Here is a 17,439-nt window from a genome sequence, read left to right on the forward strand (position 1 = left end):
TCCACTCGAGCTTGTAATTTGCAGATGCTACAGTTTTTATCTCAAGATATATAGATTTGAAATAAAATTTGAATTATTTTTATATATATTTTTTTTTCATATCTTGCACATTTTTCGATTTTCCAGTGACAGTCTCTATTATGAATACCGGAAATATATTATATTACGAGTGCGCGGCACAGTGTGTTACGCGACAAAAATGCGGCAAAATGAGTTTTTTGATATATTTTATTTTACAATCTCTCTCCTTTTCTCTCCCAATCTGTTTATAACGTAACTTAAGCAAGCAGATACATCCCACCCTTGACTATTCTAGTAGCTCTACGTATTCCGAGACAGCACACAATATTTATAATAAATATTTATTACTATTTACTTTTCTATATATTATATAAATATTTTATATACACGAAGGAAAGAAACTATAAAATCTTTACACAAAATGTTATTAACTATTGTGTGCTGTCTGAATATATGATATTTAACCCTTGCATATTGATCATGGGGACATCCATTTCATTTGTAAAGCAATTTTTTATGCTTCAGTGGAATTTCTTATGCTCTAGTCATTTTTAATCTAATTTAATTTTTTGTTAATAACTTTTTCGGAATGGCTGTGATTCGAGCAATCGGGCTTTGATACTAACAGGCATTCAATAAATATTTGAATTCTTATACAAAATACATATGGATATCCTTTTGATAGAAAAAGGTATATGACGGATGTATATGTATAGAGAATTCCATATAAAATATGTAGAGGTATCCAGGTAGAAGTTGTTTGGATCTGTTTTGGGTAAAAAGAAAAAGTTAAACTAATGCACGAAATAAATTATTAATAAATAAATTTAAATACATTAATTAATACACAATTAATGCACATTTTATTTCGTTTTGAAAGCTGCTTGCTGTACTCTTGTCCGGATGAGAGCTAATTGCAAAATATATGAATAGTATTAATAACTATAGACATTACATTTTTTATGCAAATATTTATTACAAATATGCAGAAACATGCAAATATGCTTTTCCAATAATGCAAATTTCTATTTTGATCTTATTTTTTAATCTAAAAAAATTTTTTTTAAATATGCAGCTTGCATAAAAATCTGATATGTACTAATAACATATTTGAATCAAAAGAGTAACTTTTTCCTCCCTGTATAAATACAGGGAAATGTACGAAATACATACATTAATATTGTTTCAGAATCCTCTCTATATTTCTAAATTTTATCGCACTCGATGAAAGTATTCATTCTACATTTGCATTTTCTGTTAAACACCCCAAAGAGTTTTTAATATAAATATGAACTCTCTTCGTATAAACGCATCGTAATTTATTTGTCGTAGGTCATTCCACGATCATAGTAATCCCTTCCAGCTCTCTGGGAAGGTCAAATCTGACGGAGATCAACGCGCCCATATCTCGCGGTCGCGTTAATATCACATGTGATGTGCGGTGAACGAAACGGTCTCGAATAATGGCTCACCAGATAGAAATGTACATGCGCGAGTGTGCACTTCGGTCCTGCGCACATAGCCGAATAATTGAGAAGCAACATCTCGTCGCTGCTTTTAAATAATCACATTCGAGAGCTGTAATAATTCCATCCCATAGTAACTCTTCCTGTACCCTCAATAAATCCATCAAAAATGCAAAGTCCCACGCTTGCAATTTGCTTTTCTCCGCTCTGTTACTGAATTATCAACCACGTTTTTCCGTTGTTTCTCGGCCGTTTTTGGGAACCTGAAGGAGCGTTTCCCTGATATCCGGGCATCGGCCCTGCAATACGCGCTTGCACTTCGGCGCGATTCAACCGGTCGACTCCCTTCCGCCCTTCTCCGCGCCGACGAGTCCGCGACGACCGCGACCATCGAGCTGCGATCTCGGCAGTCGCGTCCGTGCGCTTGACGGCGACGCGTCGCATCGTAATCGCGTGAGATCGGGTCGCGAAGGAGAGAAGAGAAAAAGTCGTCCCTCTCATCCCGATTCGCGACCGCGAAATGCGCGGGAGGCAAGGAACGACGACGGTCAGTTCGACGCGTACGGTCGGCGCGTATAGAAAGTTCACAACGACGACGTGCGTGCGTCATGTCCCTCTCGGACGTTTCGTCCCCTCTCGACTCTTTCGTTCTTTCAAGGAAGTGAAGGAGAAAACCGTCTTTCCGCTCGTGATCCGTGATATGGTCGGTGATAGCGATCTACGAAGCGCATTGATGCGGCGTGATTAAGAGTAACGATAAAGATGCAAGCTCGTCGATATAAAGACCGACGATAATTTAAAAAAAGGCCACAATGAGCAAATTAACGAGAATGGTAGCGTTTATTTCTCATAAATAAAAAATTTTAAAATTAGATGTTATTCTTTGAAAAGAACATGTAATATCACGGTCCATGTTTCTATCTTGGTCTTCTTCATCAATTACAATCGTGGTTTTAAATCCAATAACATATGGTCGGTACAATGCACTTGTTAGATAATTACAGAAAAATAGTAATCTAAATGTAGGTGACGAAAAAATTGAGCCAGCTGAGATTTAAACTCGGGGGAAACTTGTTCGTTCTTAATCCTAGCACTTAGGCTTCTTGTACATCTCTCCACTGCTCTTGTAATTATTCCCGTAGTACATGAACGCTTAATCGGCTTTATAACTCTGTATACTTGCACAAAATAATCTCGACAAAAAATATATCGTTAGTGCAAAAAGTGTGTTGTAGCAAATGATTAATTAGTCAATATGACATTATGTTTTGTGTCAAAGAAATAGTTGTTTAAGTTAGAAAATGTAATTATACTTTATTTGTTTTTGAAGTTTGTATAACAGCAATGCATTTGAGTTGCTATTCCAATTCAGTTAGTAATGCACATAAATTGTCGCAGTGACTATATTTTTTTAGTATTTAGTACTACTTTGGTTCTTATTACTTCGTAAAATTAATGGCGAGTAAATTTCTGAGTTGTCAAATTATAATTGCCAGAACTACTTTGTTTTCTCTCAGTGTAGATAATTCTTGATTGTACTGACAATACGTTATTGAATTTAAAATCATAATTGCAGTTGAAGAAGACCAAGTGAGGTAGAAACCTGTACCGCGACATTTTTTGTTAAATTCTTTTCTTTGATATTATTATCAAATTCTTCATTTATGATAAATAAACGCTATCATCATCGTCAATTTAGTTTTTTTTTTTTTAATTATTGTAATCAAAAAATAAAAATGCCGCGGAGCTATTTTTATTCGTAATTAATATTTAATTTGAATATATATATAAAACAAAAAAATGTAAATTTATTTTTCTTTTTTTCAAAAATACATATAAAAAGTTTAACAATACATTTTTAAATTTATTAACATTGGAGAGAAATTTTTGCGAGCGCTTTACCGTCAAACTAATTTCATTACGTTTTGCACGACGAACGTTCTGGAAAAAGGTGGAATTTGTTACCTCTGAGAGAGCTGGAAATGAGACAGATCATTATTATATAATGAAAAAGAGAGAAAGAAAGATGAGAACAAAAATGTTTGAAACAGTAGAAACCAAAGGTTAAATGGACCGACGCGTATATCTTCTGCCTGTAAATTCTCGTAATTTTTTTCTCTTTTTTTTTTTTTTAGAAAAACGTCAGGTTTTCGAAAGCTTGTGCGTCTATAGGGACCGCGAAAATAAGGTGCTCCTTTATTTACCCACCTGATCCTTCGGGATTCCCGCAGAGAGACCTACCGTGACGAATTATTTCTGTCAGACTCGAGATCGAAGTAGCTGAATTCAGTTCTATACAGGTGTTATGTAAACCCCACGGGAAAAAACAATTGTGGTGCTGTTGAAATAGATCGCCGAATTCGGCAGCATGTTCTATTCACATCTTAAAAATGCTATTTTATATATTTTTCATGCAAATATATATAATGCATGATTTTTATATAAACACACGAAACCTACGAATTTTAATTAAATTTCGAGTCGGAAGGATAAATCGTGCAACTTTTTCCTCCGAATCGCCAATTCGCTTGGCGAGCTACATTCCCGGATTGCACAATTTAAATTTTGGACGAAGATCGACGTGACCTCGTTCGGGTCACGATCAAGGACGCACATGTCAGGGCTCCGTCGCGAGTCGGTCGAAATCGTCGGCGGCTATTTGGCTCGATTTCATTCACTTCGCGACGTACCGACATTCGAATTTCCGCTCGAGCGATTAACCGGGTTGATAAGTCCCCCGGTGCACACTGTTATTTCTCGTTACTGTCAGTAAATTGTGGCGTTTGCCGTAATTGTAAATCATTAAAAAAAAGAAGATAGTCGCGGGCCTGAGTCGCTGAGAGATCTCTATTTAATCCACGTGAATTACCATAAAATCATTTTGCGTGACACACACACGCGCCTTCGAGGTTTTTTTTTTACATTATACATTCTTTTTTTTTCCTTTTTTTCCTTTATCTTTGAAGACATTTCTCAGGCGACTTTTCTTTGAAAAGCGGATCGTAAAAAGGAAACGGTGACTGCATGCATCGCTTTAATCTCAGAAAACACAAGTCTCCGTCGACCTATGCCGTGTGCGTGTGTGTTATGAGAGCTAGCACAAAGTTCGCGTTTTACCTTTGTACCGATAAACTCGCGGCAGGAAACAACGTTCGCGGAAACAATGTGGACCTTTGTGCCAATAAAACAGGCGCTCGTGAATGAAAAAAAAAGAGAAAAAAGAACGAAGGCAAAGTACACGTGAAACGAACGTCTGTCAGAACGAAAACGCGCGAGCGTTTATTTGCACCGCGTTCTTCGGTTTACGTTAGCAATAATTTACATCGCGGTAATAATATTTATTACGTTTACATTGCATTTAAAATATCGTTACTTCATTCCTCATGCTGCATTTTATATCGCGGCGTCAGATTTCGGCGGATAATTCTCCCACATTCAGCGCTCATTAACGTCAACAAAATCGCGATATCGAACTTTGTGGCACGATAGCGGCCGCAAGTTGTGGCGCACGTTTTGCGGAATAACGCGGAACGTAATTCCACACGCGCGAAAAGTTAGTTAAGGCACGAACTCTCGCGCTCGAACTCTCCACCCTTGTACGAGGTAACTCGTCACGAGGCGATCATCGATTCTATTTTAGCCGACCGGAATTCGCCTCTGATCCCCGGCTCCCGACCATATTTTTCCTCGCGGCGTTACGGACGCACGTGTATACGTGATAACCCAGTTCCTCAAAGACACCGAAGCGACAAACTCGCGACGATAGCTCGAGAAATGAGAGATTTGGCGTCGCGCCAGCGACGCGTATTGCCCGAATCTTTCGCGGCGAGGACACGCCGAGAGAATACGTATAGAGGAGAGAGAGAGAGAGAGAGAGAGAGAAAGCGGGGTGAGAATAGGGGGAGAGAAACGCAAATTTATTGATACTCCGAAATGTAAATTCCCCGAGAGTATACGCGGGGAATAATAATTTCATACGTACGAACTCGCGTATCTACTGCGTTGAACAGAATGGGAACTATCGGGTCTATCGGTTGTACATTAATCCACACCATATACCCACGGAAAAGATTTCTGGATTCAATGCTATTACTCTTCCATATCCGGAGAAGAGTTTCTCCGATTCAAAAAATATTTATTTCAATCGGACAAATTTATGCATCGCCGTACAGTTAAAGAAGAATTTCTTTATTTAAAGAAACTTCTCGATTGTTTCTTTTGATTATAGAATTAAAGAAATTGTTTCGTTGTGCAACGCAAATTTTAAAAAAGACTAATAACATCATTTTTTGAAATCAAATTTTTATTTTTTTTTTAAAGGTACTTTCATTTTAATTAAAAAGAAACCTAATTTAAAGAAATGGTTTCTTCAATTTAAATATACAGTTTCTCTGGGTGCACGTATCACGATTTCTTCTTAAATATGTATCTATGTATCACTTATCTCACTATCGTTTTATTTTTATATTATACAAGGTTGCAATAAGATTGAATATATGAAAAATATTTTTTTGAGAGGGCAGCCATACGCGATCTCTGCTTGAATTATTATTCAACCTCCTCGACACGTAACGGTTCACCGAAAGCGAACGTTGAAAATTTTGCTCCAGATTGACGATGAACGATCTTTCGCGACTACCCTAAATGGGATCGATTGTCTTCCAAGGAATGTCTTCCGCAATTTCCGTCGTCTTCCCGCGAGCTATTCCTTCTCGATTACATCGGGTGTCGCCGTCCTCGGTGCTACTAGCGGATCTACTGAGATAAAGGACACGGCAAACGAGAGTTAACTCGGAAAGCTCGAGATTAGTTCAGTTAAACCGCTTTTAATTTGAAGGAATTATCCGAGGGAATCACACATATGGACACTCGGAATTAGTAATTCAAAATTACCAACGAACGTAAAAGGACGACAAACGCATGTAAACATGCGCGAGACACAGTCTCTCGTTCTTGGTAGCGCGTATAAAAAGAAATATCACAGCTAGGAGAATCAAGATCTGTAAATCAGGATCTGAGAATGTTAAGTGATCGCTGACTCCTCGTTCCTTTCAGCACGGTGTAATAAAATATCATTACTAGGAGAATCAGGAGCTATAAGAGTCGAGAACACATTTAAAGTGCACGAGTCTCACGAACGGATTTTCAAGAAGAGGAAGAAGAAGAACGCCGAGGGGAATAGAGGGGAAAAAAAATCTTTATTGGGGGAAGAGAAAAATTCGTTAGAAGAAATCAAAGTCTGCTAGATGCGAGGGGATCCGAGCGAGACCTGCCGTTAACGGAGAGCAAGTGTGCCGAAAAAAAGATTCATCGAAATTCGTCCCACACGAACATTCCGTCCTCGATATCGAAGTATATAATAATTATTTAACGCACCCGAGGGATCCGTCGGAGGAAGCTGTCCCGGCGCGTGCTGGCCGTCGTTCGATGACAAACGAACAAGATTTGGTGCCTACCCAGCGTGCGTGAGCGGATCCTCGGGCACGAGGGCGGTGCGCCGAGGAGATCGTCCTCGACGACGACGATCGCGACAACGACGACGACGACGACGACGACGACGACGACGACGACGATGCTACGCTCACCAGCGCGCGGTGCCATCACCGTCCTGCGGGAGCCCTCCTCCGCTTCCGCGTCCGTTTCCGCCGCGGCAGCGGCGGCCGCGGTGGCGTCCTCGGCCACCACCGTCTCGGCGCCGCCGACGCCGGTGCACCACGGCGGCGCCGGTGCCGGCGCCGGCAGCTCGAGCAGCGCCTCCTCCTCGCGTCTCTCCCTGCTCGACACCTGCCACAGGAAGATCAGGCTCTTCGGCGAGTTAGTCGCGTGAGTTTCCTCTGTCCCCTCCGACCCTTCCCACGCGTCCTCCTGTAAACCCCGCAAACGATATCGTGTAGATATGTGCATATGTGCGTGCCGTAACGTGAAATTAGCCCGGTGTAATTAAATAAAGCGCATCTTCTATATATCTTCTATATCTACCAGATATACACGGCTTGAAATGGGAAGAATCGAGTGTCCGTAATAAATTGCCCCCGAGGCGTTCCTAGCGTCATAAACGATTACAATTGCAACGAGATGACTGTTGTAACGCGATTAGAGATACACGTCATGGACGACGCCGCGACGATGGAATTTGCATATTTCGGCTGGCTTACGTCAGCCCTTTTTCCTCTACGCGGAGATGCAGCTTCTTTCCAGGAGCATGTGCGCTTTTCTTTAGAGAGAGATTTGTGCGCGCTTTGGGCCGTGTAGACGTGGCTGAACATCGCTGCTATCGTTATTGCATGTAATTGCATTTTTCACTGGCAGGAAGCTGAATGTGCGACGCGGCTGCTGCAGCGTACTGATCAAGCTCGAGCCGAAAACCAGTCGTTTATGTTTATAGTTCTCACGTACAGACAAGAACACCTCTCTGTGTTAGTTTCGTGTGCGATTCACATTGATTGGAATTATCTTGATATTTATTATTATTATTATTATTATTATTAAGTTGGTGCAAACAAATTTGCCATTTTTCTATTTTCAAGTGAGGCGAGACTTTTCTAATTTTTTTGAAAAAGCAGTTAACAAATTTAAGGGAGAATGTATGCTTACGTTATATTTTATCATATTTTCTATATGGTACACTGATTTGTATGTAAATGAACATTGGAAATTGTAGCTTGATGATTCAGGTATCTATTACAACAATGTTTAATTTTTCACCAATAGCAAATTAATTTACAAGTTTTGCAACATGTTGCAAAAGGTGCGAGATTCATTTGGACAACCGCCTAAGTCATGCTTATGGGTCTTCTAAATCGTATCGTCTTTAAAATCAAATTTATGAATTAAAATAATTAAAAATTGAATCATTAACCAATACTTCTTTTATTAATAATTTATTGAAAACAAAATTTAATAATTAATAAACAGCGATAACGGAAAGATAAAAACGACGAAATAAAACTGACTTGGTTTTTTTGCAATTGACATATTTTTTCATATTAATTATTATTGATATATGTTAACAGTAATTATTAATTTAATTTATTATTTTCAATTTAATATTAAATTATTTATTGCAATAAAATTTATAGTAATATTTAAAAAACCTAGATAAATTTTATAAAAATTTCGATTTAATCATAATGTATAAATATGTATATAAAATGAATATAAAGTATTCTGCATTAAGTCTTTGACGAAGATATAAAAATTCAATATAAAATTACATAATTACATTGTTATTAGCTGCATAAATTGACCAGCATGCGTAAAACAAAATAAAATCTGTTGAATTTTTATCTAATATATTTAATTAATTTATATTTTTTATATTATTCATATTTTTGTCACCTAGTGTTGCTCATATGAATAAAATATATAAAAAAAAAACGTTGAAGAGATACGATTTAGAAAAGTAATATGCATTCAGCAACTTTTTCTTATTTCCTGGATAAAAAAAGTGACAATTGTTTCAGGTGATATAAAAATGCTATAAAATTATACAATTTTGTTTTTAACTTCATTTGATATATACGCGCCAAACCTTTTGCACGCACGTAATAATAAGATTCTATTCTATTTATTATCTCAATTTCATACATGTGTGTGTGTGTGCGTGTGCGTGTGCGTGTGCGTGTGCGTGTGTATGGAACATTCTGTATATTAATACATATTGAAAATATAGCGCTTTATATATTATGATGTTGGCGCTGTATTACTGGCAAACGCGACATGAGAGAAAGAAATCTCTGCGTACGATAATAGCGCACTGGATCAATCAATTTTTATAATTATTTCCGGTTTTCCATCGAGCAATATTATCTTGTTTAATTAAAAATCTTCTATCGAAAGATTTTTAATTAAACGTTGTTGGAAACTTTTTCTAGCGTCTTATTTATGCAGAAGAGTCTAATTCGTTTTCGAGAACGATGTGAGAAACACAATGCTCGGTTCCGCTGATAAATTAAAGACAAATTGAATAGACTCGGGAAGCGCCGAGGGTAATCGCGCAAATCCGATAATTCGCCGATTTGATTAATGAATTCGCGTCAGTTGATTAAAGACAAAACGTTTTGTTCAATCTGTTCCGGTCAATCCGAAGACCGCAAATTAGCGTGTCTATGAACCGACAATAGTGATGCGTGGTAAAAAAAATTTCTTCTTTCGTTAACTTTCCCAGAAATTTTCTCTAAACGGCGCACAACGCATTCGATACTGCGCTCTCTCTAATCGGTTTTTATAACATTATTATTTACATTTATATTTATATTTATGATTGGCATATTTTTGTAATTTTAATTTAAAGTCATTTTCTCTCTTTGTGTGTACTCGTTAGTTTTATAATAAAGTCGCGATTTTTTCTCGCTCCTCTTGCAAGTATTCTCTTATCACTGTACAAGCTGTTCAAAATCAAACTTACGTAATCGTGAACCCTTCGGTTTTCATAAAACAATAAAATTCTATGTATAAAGAAAAATCGATTCTCTCCAAGAACCAACCAGATCAATTTGGTTTCGGACAGCGTGTCCATTAATCTCATCCACTCACACATACATACACAGGCTGCGTTGTGTTACATGTATATATTTGCGCCTCTTACACGCGACACCCGTGATCCTGCTTGATTGGCTTGAACTTTTTGGGGAAGAAAAGGAAAACCTTCCCAGGCTCGTCTCTCGCTAATCGTGCGACCGCTCTCTCGTTTTGCAGAAAGGCCAGACGAAAGGAGAAGGATGCGGGAACCACGGAGGATCCGAAATTGTACCTGGAGGAGGCCGCCCTCGAGAGGCAGTTACCGGAGCTGGACCTGAGGATGCTGGTGGACCTACCGCCCGGCCTGGATTACAACGAGTGGTTGGCGTCGCACACTCTCGCATTGTTCGACCATATTAATCTCGTCTACGGCACGATATCCGAGTTCTGCACCATGACGGGCTGTCCCGACATGACCGGTCCCGGCTTAAGGTACGTGTCCGTGACGTCCCGAGCTCCAAAAAAAGTTTCCGAGAACGTTCACGTGGAAAGAACGGTTTTGCTGAAGCTTAAACATTTTAGCTGGATACAAATCTGAAAATAATTTCGTTAGACCAACGGAATAATTATGTGACATGTTTAAGCTGATTGCTAGAATGTCAAAACTTTTTGCAGTACTGTCCACACTAAAAATTATATTTTCATTATAAACTGTGTAATTTTTACTCATATTATTTATGAAATTTTACATACTCTTTTTTACATTGCGTGTTTGAAAATCCTTTACAATTATTTTGATGATTCGACAAAATTCTTTTCAGGTCTGTACCCAGTTAAATTTTTTACTTCAACGAAATATTCTTTCCCTGCAATTAGTGTCTTTTTCAATGGGCACTTTCACTGGAAATATCTATTCGACTCTTTTGACGCACTGGTAATTTTCGTCGTGCTTCCTATTTCCCGATTTCTATATAAACGATCTTTACTAAATGCACAGTTACGTTGCTATTTGTGTGTTTCCGACAGAAAGCTAGCGTCTTTCATCAACGCAATCTGGAAGTTTGATCGAATTATTTATGTATATCTCGTACGCACGTCACGTCACTGCACGCTCGGAACAGCCAATCGATTTGTAATAGTTGATTTATTATTCCAGAACGTATCTGTGGTTCGACGAAAAGGGAAAGAAAACGAGGGTTGCGGCGCCACAATATATAGACTACGTTATGACATTTACGCAACGCACCGTTAGCGACGAAACTATATTCCCTACAAAATATGGTGAGTTGCTCTTTAAACTTTTAACTATGTACTTACTTCGTCGTGTCTAATTTCAGTATTATTAATTGAAGGGTTTCCTAAAAAAAATTGTTAAATTTTCAGGAAAGAAAAAACTTGTCATCTTCAAATTATTCATCGTGTAAATATAGTAGTTTTTTTCAGACATATAATAAGTTTAAAAACGAAGTTGCAAGTGTTTGATTAATATCTTGACCCGTTTAAAAGAAGAAAGCAAGAAACCTCTAGACTTGTTCTTACAACTTGGATTTACAACGTAGAATCTTACATTTAATTTTTTGGTAATACATTAATAATGATAGAGATGAGAAAGAAAATATTATTTGAAATACAAAACACTTTTTCACTTTTTATTTACAAAATTGTAAAACTTGCTCTTAACAAAAACATCTTTTTATATTTCTCTTGGTATAAATATGGTAATTTTCCTTTGATAATAATAGATATAAGAATAAAGTTTTAGACTCTCATTAATATTTATGGACTCATCTAAAAAAAATTGAAAACTCTTGGACTTGTTTAGTTCTTTTGTATTTCTTATTTTCTATTTGAACCAATTCTTACCGAAATAAAATTGTTCATGTGTGATACTACTGAGAGATGACTTAGATTATTTTTTGAATAAACTTTTGTATAGAAAACGCTTCAATTAATAAATGTTATAACTTCACTTCAATACGCAGCGTTGTTAGAATTTGTTAGTGATCGGTTGATATTATTAATCTTATTCGTGTTCGCGTTATATAATCGCTACACGGCAGAGCGACCAATGTTAAATATTAATGTTTCGCTGTGATGTTTTCAGCAAACGAGTTTCCGAGCTCGTTCGAGTCGATAGTGCGTAAGATCCTGCGGCTACTGTACCACGTAGTGGCACACATCTACCACTGCCACTTCAGAGAGGTGGCGCTTTTGGGGTTGCACGCTCACCTCAATTGTGTATTCGCCCACCTCACGCTCCTTAATCAACGCTTCAACCTTATAGACCCTAAGGAGACGGAGATCCTGGGGGACCTAGAGGCCGCCCTCTTGGGTAAGTTTTGTACGCCTCCGCGACCGTCGCCGTCGCTGCCACCAATGCGGTATTGATCGATGCCGATTACGCAATGCCGGCAAGAGATCCGAGGATTACGTTTTTCGAACGGAGGAATACTATTTCTTTTTCGACGCGTTTAATGGGGTCACGTCTCAGGCAACTTTCTCGTTACTATTATCCTTCCCTATCGAAACAGACGATTGAATCAGAGACTCAGATTGAACTAGAAGGGAATATATTTAAACAAAAGGTAGGCTGTGTATACAAGGGTCTTTTGATACTTCCGCTGTGTTTGTCGACAACGATGGGACTGGCCTACGTCAATATAGACTTACGGGGAGAAGGTTTTCACGTTAGTTGGGTCAATCGCGCGATTAAGGGACATACCCAATTACGGTGCATTAAGCATATATTTAGTCGAGTACGTTACACGGTCCGGAGAGTGGTATACGTTCGATTTTATATTATTGATCCCTCCCTTGGCTGTTTGCTTGCAGGTGACTCGACATCCGCGCCTTCGCAGACTTTAGCCATCCAGGAGACTCCGACCACCACGAACACTAGCAGTACCACCTAGATCGCTGCGATGCGTCATAGCGTGCGAGCAGAGGTTGCAGTTCCTGAGACTAGGTGACGATAGGCGATACGTTCGTTCATTCGGTTTTTTTCGTCTCCTCTTTTTTTTCTTTTTGTAGATTACATGCGAAAAAAATAAGGTTTATCGCGATACGATCGGCCGGTAAGAAAGAGAGAGAAAGAAAGAAAGAAGTAGTGTGAGAGAAAAAGAGTGAGAGAGTGCGAGAATGAATGAGAGAAAGCAGCGATTCTGTAAAAAACAAGAAAAAGATATACCAGTAGTACCTGTACATAGCGAAGTGTGAACAACTACATGATGTAATTAGGTTCCTCCGTTTGTTGTTTGTGAGATTGTACATAATTTATTAAATGGTAAGATTTATGAGGAAGGTAAAGAGAGAGAAAGATCGAAAGAGAAAGAAGATGAAGAAGAAAGAGAGAGAGCGAGAGCGAACGAAAGAAAATACGCGCGAAAGTGACAAAGAACGAATTAATTATTATTGACAAAGCTAGTTGCTATAAGAGATAATTTGTTCTGTAAAAAATGATACAATAATGATATTGTAAAGTTAAAATAATACCAAATATATACCTGGTGTTAAGGCATATTGTTGTTTATGAAATGAATCGGACATCTCGCGCGGAACGCAGCTTTCTTTCAGAAGTGGGCCTGCAATCTCCGAGAATCTTTCGAGAGAGTCTTTAGTCAAGTCATTAAAGCTCGATCTTCTCAAGAGTTTCCAATTTTTGTTCATGAGTTCAAGTGCAAGCGGTGGTTGGTACGTGAACGTGCTTCACCTCCACGAGCCTGATGGCGGCGCAGAGGTTCGCGATCTCCCTCAGGAACAGACCCAACGCCTCGGCTATCGGCTCGCAGAGATCCCTCAATGACGTCGCGATGTTGTAGAGCAGGATCAATATCGGTTGCACGAGGGCGTTAAACAGAATGGACAGCAGCGGTTTTACAAAGTAATCCGCTATCAATTGGAGTATCCCGACTGTCAACGGCCGGATCACGCTGTAGAGCACGAAGCGTAGGAGCTGCAGAATAAAGGCCGTGATGAAAGCGATACCGATGTGGATCGTGCCGAAGATCTCCGCCCAAAAGCGGGTCGCCGCTTGATCGGTCTTCTCGGCGCACTTGTCCGTAATTAGTACAGGGTGGCAATCAGTCGTTCGATAATATCTGCGACAGATATTATAGTAGAGTGATTAATTACCATTTCTTTGATATTTTTAAAATTGTAATTCATAAATTTAAGGATGTGTCTTGGCTCTACAACACTAGCTAAAAGTTATCGAAATTTAAAAACTATAGGTTCTTAGTTTTATTCTTTTTTTTTCCTATTAAATGATAAAAAATGTGCACGAATAATTATTAATTTTATTAGCATATGTATAAAAAATTTGATTTAATTTGTAATGCCACTTTTTCATCTAATTTCAAGTAACTACAAAACACGATTTTACATAAAAATTAAGAGCAAATAAAACATCCTTTTGCGAAACGTTCTTTAACGAGAAGTATTCTCGTCAAGTAGTTGATACCCACGCGGAGCTTCCATGATCAAAATAGTAGATCTCGATTTTCTCCGCCAGATTTTCCTCTCTCTTGAGTTTCGCTTTCGTTGGATACTTAGGTGGCTTCGACTTGTCGGTCTCGTACTTGACATCCTTACTCGGTATCCCTTCCGATAGTTCTTCGCGAGAGACAAAAGGTTGAAATTTGTACGGTGGTTGCAACACAGCATCGAGATGTTGCTTAGGCGGACCGTTCGGACGCGGCTTGGCGTAGTGGGGACACTGAACTTGTTTCAGCTTTATCTCGTACATCTTGTCCCTTCTGCCGTTTCTCGGCCGTTTCCAACCGAAGCGGCTCCAGAATGGGCGCGACTGCGGCTTTTCTGAAAAATGCAATTCCACCGTCACTACTTTCGACGTTGTCTCGACAGCGTCTCTATATGTACCTTCCCTGAATTTCACAGGCAGAACATAGCCGTTGCTGGAAGGATAAATCTGCTTTGAGAAATAAATTGGTTAACGAGATAAGATGGATGTGACGGCGTTACATTTTGTGGCTGTGACAGAGGCACGGGTAACTCGATTTAAGTTGCGTCGCAGGTGGCTGACTCCTCGACTTCTTCCGCTGCGACTGGCGATCCGGTCGTCCTGGAACTGCGGACGGAACATTGGCTGTCTTGGATATGCAGTAAGTTGCGACCGACGACAAATCAGAACATTTGCAATCCGTTTCTACGTGAAAGATGCAAATAGAATAACTGTTACACTAACATGATTGACTAGTAACTTTAAAAGTTAAATAATAAAGTTAAAAGTTAATACTTTTTAACTTAATTAATTTTTAATTCTTCAGCTAGTTATTTTTCATACATAAACTTTGAGTTATAAATCCTTTTCCCAAGTTTAAAATTTACCTGTGTAAAAAAAATGCATTCCTATATAAAGATATTTCTTTATTATTTCATATAAAAAATAAATTATGAATTTTTGTGTTCTTATAACAAAGAATTTTTGTTTTTAAAGCACAGTATAGATTACTATTTAATTATTTAAATTCAGTGTTATTTAATTATAAACGATTTAATAGATATATTCATTCATCATTGAAATTTTTTGCTTGCTATTGCTAAATTGACGAATCTATCATATACTAACAATGAAAACATATTAAAAATTAGCATAGTTCTACATAAAGCTTCATTGTAAAATATCATTTCACTAAATTGTTGCTAAAATTTTTTGCCTTACTAAACTTGAATTCTCAAACGTTTCTTTCAATGTTACGTAGGACAAGATAATTTTTTAATAAAAATTATTTTTATTATAAATATTGCAAAAAATTAATTAATAATTAATTTAAAAATGAGAATTTAATTATACGCTCCTTAAGATCGTTTAAAAAATCGGTAAAAGTTATTACAGGATATATCGATAAGTAAGGTAGGCGAGAATTGGGTCTTGCAGCGCTCAAAATACCGAAAAATATTGTGTCTGAAGTATCAGAAGGTATCAGGAAAGCAGAATAGGCAAGGAAGTTGCCGACAGTACGCTAGGTGCGACTTGATATCGGCGCGCTGATTGGCCAGCGTCTTCTAGGCGAGGGTGTTTCTATCACTTTAGTATCGGCGCGCTGATTGGTCAGCGTCTTCTAGGCGAAGGTGTTTCTATCACTTCAGTATCGGCGCGCTGATTGGTCAACGTCTTAGAGGCGGGGGTGTTTCTATCATTTCAGTTTCGGCGCGCTAATTGGCCAGCGCCAGGAAGCCATCATGTAAGTTTAGCCAATTACCGCGTAGCTTCTCTCCCTATGGGGTGGGGATATTTTACCCAGAAATCCAGTAAACCTACTCGCTAATTCTGTACTCCTAATAACTCTGACGATTTTTCGAGCTGTGTAATCGGACGGATAGCGCCATTTCTCCGATGTTACCTACTTCCTCCTGTCGTAATTTACTTTCCTAATAACTTTGATGAATCTTCGAAGCTTCGAGAGGTACATGCAACATGTTCTAATAAAAGAACCTTTTTATTTGACATTTAAATATTACATTTTAAAAAATTGTGTAACGCGTTAAAATTCTTTTATTATTATTAATATGAAATCATCCTTTGTTCTCTTTAATTTTAATTGTTATTTTATTTGTGTAAAAAAATTTGGAATTGTGTAAAATCAGGATTAATATTAATATTTTTTAAAACTTAATTAAAATAAAGTTAATGGCCTATAAAACAAATTTATTGAAATTAATTTAAGTCGTAATCCCATGTGGAACAAAACAACGCATTTCATAAAATTATAGCTAAAATCTTTCGCATTACTAAACTGATAAATATAAAACATGTTAAATTAAAGCAGGCAACAAATGTCTGCCTCACAACAAAATTAATTTTGACTAACAATAAGTTTTCTTTCTTAGTACATGACAGACTCGTAAATTTTATATAACTATATTTAAAATATGATAATGTTGAAATCTCGCCTTAATAAATTTGTGAACTGATATCTTGATTCGCGGGGCAGAGCGATATTTTTCTCTGCCAGATTCATTCGTTTCGAAAACGCGTCGAATGAGCCTAATTTCATGGTGAGGATATTCTGGATAATTACCAAAACTTAAATTATCCAACCCTTTAATAGTAAATATTAATAAATAGGATAAATTTAGAGTAAGTTGAAATTGAAACAAGGTACTAAATCATACATCTTCCTCTTTTATGCACTGATATTTTTTTAGAAAAAAATTGACAGTTTCAATGAAGAATCAGCTGTCAAACAAATATCCAGTAATAATTTTGAGAGTCTTGTACATATAATTTATTTTCGTAAAACGTTTGAAAAAATGCAAACATGTGCCTTTAGGTTCTCCTTCAACGGCGTTCCTCTTATCGACCGCTTCGGTGCAGACTGCATTTACGTCGGAATTTATAACCGAGGTAGCATCGTCTGAACGTAAGGACGTTAAATTGGAAGGTTCCGTTGTGTCGGCGCAAGAGCAATCCTCTCCGGTGACCATGTCAAACGCATTTCCTCAAGATCAAACACATATGGAAAATTAAAAT

At 37.8% G+C, this 17,439-nt stretch overlaps 2 protein-coding genes across 4 annotated transcripts in view; one reads left to right on the plus strand and one right to left on the minus strand.

Moving 5' to 3' along the window:
• LOC105207694 (MOB kinase activator-like 2) overlaps positions 1-13,464 on the plus strand; it is a 26,945-nt gene extending 13,481 nt beyond the window's left edge. For 2 of the 3 annotated variants that reach the window (XM_011177277.3, XM_011177278.2), the window contains exons 2-5: positions 10,185-10,439; positions 11,104-11,228; positions 12,052-12,279; positions 12,780-13,464. In XM_011177277.3, coding sequence (XP_011175579.1) covers positions 10,185-10,439; positions 11,104-11,228; positions 12,052-12,279; positions 12,780-12,859 — 688 coding nt within the window. In that variant the 3' untranslated portion in view covers positions 12,860-13,464. Of the gene's footprint in view, positions 1-6,542; positions 7,311-10,184; positions 10,440-11,103; positions 11,229-12,051; positions 12,280-12,779 lie in introns of those variants that run through there. The other variant, XM_039457452.1, reaches the window with a different exon arrangement.
• Positions 12,958-17,393, minus strand: LOC105207808. Its single transcript, XM_039457092.1, has 4 exons — positions 17,234-17,393; positions 14,928-15,111; positions 14,411-14,860; positions 12,958-14,044 (listed from the first exon to the last, which is right to left on the minus strand). The coding sequence occupies exons 1-4, from the start codon at positions 17,391-17,393 to the stop codon at positions 13,618-13,620; spliced, it is 1,221 nt and encodes a 406-aa protein (XP_039313026.1). The 3' UTR covers positions 12,958-13,617.
• Positions 17,394-17,439: the final 46 nt, after the last annotated feature.

Source organism: Solenopsis invicta, chromosome 14 (genome assembly GCF_016802725.1).
Source record: "Solenopsis invicta isolate M01_SB chromosome 14, UNIL_Sinv_3.0, whole genome shotgun sequence".
Lineage (NCBI taxonomy): Eukaryota > Metazoa > Arthropoda > Insecta > Hymenoptera > Formicidae > Solenopsis > Solenopsis invicta.

What these genes read in the sequence shown, in the direction of transcription:
- LOC105207808 (XM_039457092.1), bottom strand. Translation starts at nt 17,393, where the DNA reads ATGGTCACCGGAGAGGATTGCTCTTGCGCCGACACAACGGAACCTTCC. An exon ending in CTCTGTCACAGCCACAAAAT is followed by an intron (nt 14,861 to 14,927) that starts GTAACGCCGTCA and finishes TTATCCTTCCAG; the next exon opens with CAACGGCTATGTTCTGCCTG. An exon ending in TTTGATCATGGAAGCTCCGC is followed by an intron (nt 14,045 to 14,410) that starts GTGGGTATCAAC and finishes TATCTGTCGCAG; the next exon opens with ATATTATCGAACGACTGATT.